General features: G+C 57.7%; 1 protein-coding gene across 1 annotated transcript; it reads left to right on the plus strand.

The window, feature by feature from the left end:
• Positions 1-409: 409 nt before the first annotated feature.
• Positions 410-2,558, plus strand: VDAG_00284 (ZZ type zinc finger domain-containing protein; the record flags this gene model as incomplete). Its single annotated transcript, XM_009651661.1, has 3 exons — positions 410-574; positions 667-2,412; positions 2,457-2,558. 3 exons carry the CDS (start codon positions 410-412, stop codon positions 2,556-2,558), a joined length of 2,013 nt encoding a protein of 670 aa, XP_009649956.1.
• Between the last annotated feature and the right edge of the window lie 104 nt (positions 2,559-2,662).

Here is a 2,662-nt window from a genome sequence, read left to right on the forward strand (position 1 = left end):
ACTGCCAGAGCGAACGCATCATCTGCTTGCTTCCCCTCTCCACCCGCACCCACTTGCACCTCTTGTACTGTACCTACCCTGACCTTGACCTACCTACCTACCTCGACTACCTTACCTTACTTACCTCCACTTCCTCTCTGCCGCTCTACTTCACCTACCACCCTCCACCTTCTCCCATCATCCCCCCCCCCCCCCCCTCCTCTTCCTCCTCCTCCTCCTCCTCATCACAAGGCCATCATCTAGTTTCCAACAGTTCCTCATACCGACACTCCGGTCTCCCATCCGAGGTGTCGTGATTGCCAACACCTCTCGATCGGAAACATTTAGGTATATCACTATACCAGCATTATCGGCGTCAGACCATATCCGCCCAACCCTCACCACACTCGGTGAGCTCGAGCCACGTATCATGGCTTCCGAAAGCGCCTCTATTCCCTCGGCCAAAAAGGCACCCTCTGCTCCCAGGACCGCCACCGAGGACCTGCCCGTCACTGTGAAGGTCTTGTATGAAGGCGTAAACCAGCGTTTCGGTTTCGTCCTCCGAGATGTTGGCGCGAGCACGCTGGAGACCAAGGTAAGCGACCTCGTCTCGTGCTCTTGACATCTCCTGCTTGACCACCAAGAGGCAGAAGGGAAGGATCACCGAACTGACATGTTTGCCCATAGATCCGAGAGTTTCTCAAAATCCCCGTCAACGTTCCCGTCCTTCTCGAACGCTACTCCGATTCGGCTGCCGCTTACGTCGTCCTGGACCCGAGTAACACCTCGGTTTACAAGCAGCTCTACAGGGCAGCCAAGGCCAAACAGAAGCTCAAGCTCCGCGTCACCGTTCAGCGGCTGCCAGAGAGGACCCCTCCCAGGTCTGTGACTGTGGAAGACTGCCCCGAGGTCAGCACTACTCTCGCCGCTGTTCCCAGCCCAACTCCGCAGCCCGAGGCATACAAGCCACCGGTCCCTCCCAAACTCCCCACCGTCTTTGACGTCCTCCGAGCCACAGAGCCCAAGACGGAGACGAAGAACGAGGCACCCAAACACCAGCTGCCCATGACGGATCTTGTCGATGATTTCGAAACTTCGCTCCTTGCGTCCCTGATGCAAAGACACGCCAATTTGAGTGACATCGACCACAAGGAGCCTGTTTCCAACCCGGAAGCTCCGGCGGCCCCAGAGCACGACGACCCTTCGTCGGGCTTCTATTACAGGACTGCCTCTGGTCAGGTGCGAACCCCAACTTTCTACACCCAAACCACAACTCTCCCCACCCTCAACTTTGCTGTGTGCTGCAACAGCTGCGACAAGACCATCCCTGACTCTCACTATCACTGTTCCACGTGCGATGATGGCGATTTCGATCTTTGCCAGAGTTGTGTCGAACAAGGCATCACTTGCTACAGCGACAGCCATTGGCTCATCAAGAGGGCTCTGCAAGACGGTCAGATAATCACGAGCACCACAGAGACCATCGCCCCTAAGCCTAAGAAGGAGGAGCCTGCGCCCGCGGAGCCTGCGCCCGCGGACAAGGCCCGCGTCCCCATCCTTGAGCCGTTCTTGGCGCCTCTTCCCACTCTCAACACTACGTCGTGGGCCGTCAGGACTTGCAACTGCTGCGTAAATGAGCTTCCCGAGACACGCTTTTTGCACTGCACTACATGCGAAGACTTTGATCTTTGCCATGCATGCTTCTCCAAGGATGCTCATGGCCACCACCCGAAGCACGCCTTCACCCCTGCCGTCGAGGGTGCTTACGTACCCAACCACCTCCAGGTGAGACTTTCCGCTGGCCGTAACCAGGTTCACAACGCCATCTGCGATGGATGTGACAAGTACATCTGCGGCGTCCGACACAAGTGCCTGGACTGTCCCGATTGGGACTACTGCAGCGAGTGCATTGTCAATGCCAAATTCGTCCATGCCAACCATCGCTTCGTGCCCGTCTACGAGCCCTTGGAAGAGGCTCGAGCTCGCTGCACCAGCGCCCGACAGGTCCACTATGGCATCTGTTGCGATGGCCCCCTTTGCAGCAGTGGCAACGCGCCGACATACATTACCGGTACTCGGTACAAGTGCACTGTCTGCCACGACACCGACTTCTGTGCCAATTGCGAGGCTAGTCCGGCCCTGGAGCACAACAAGACACACCCTCTGGTGCAGTTCAAGACTCCCGTCCGTCATGTCACAGTCACGACGACAGGCGAACACGGAAATGGCAACACCATGCTGCAGCTTGGCGACAGATCGTTTCACCGCGCTGCATCGCGCTCAAGCGACACAAAGTCCATGGCGTCGGTACAGACTGTTGTTGACGTGAAGCCAATCGAGTCGATGCCTATAAGGGAGAAGGTTGTCGAAAAGAAACCGCAGCCCAAGGCAGAGGAGAAGCCCCTCTTGGAAAAGGACCTTGTCGCTGTCTTTGTTAGTGACACCATCGCTGACGGCACCACCATGGCCCCCAACAGCGTCTTCCAGCAGACCTGGAATCTGAGGAACGAGGGAGATGTTGCTTGGCCGGCCGGGTGCTCTGTCAAGTTTGTCGGCGGCGACTACATGGGCCACGTTGACTCGAACCAGCCGGCTGGCATCTCGGAGCTCGTCTCCGCCTCCGAGTCCACCATTTGCTATGAGAGCCTCGCCCCGGGTCAAGAGGCACCCTTCACCGTCCTCC

Source organism: Verticillium dahliae, genomic scaffold (genome assembly GCF_000150675.1).
Source record: "Verticillium dahliae VdLs.17 supercont1.1 genomic scaffold, whole genome shotgun sequence".
Lineage (NCBI taxonomy): Eukaryota > Fungi > Ascomycota > Sordariomycetes > Glomerellales > Plectosphaerellaceae > Verticillium > Verticillium dahliae.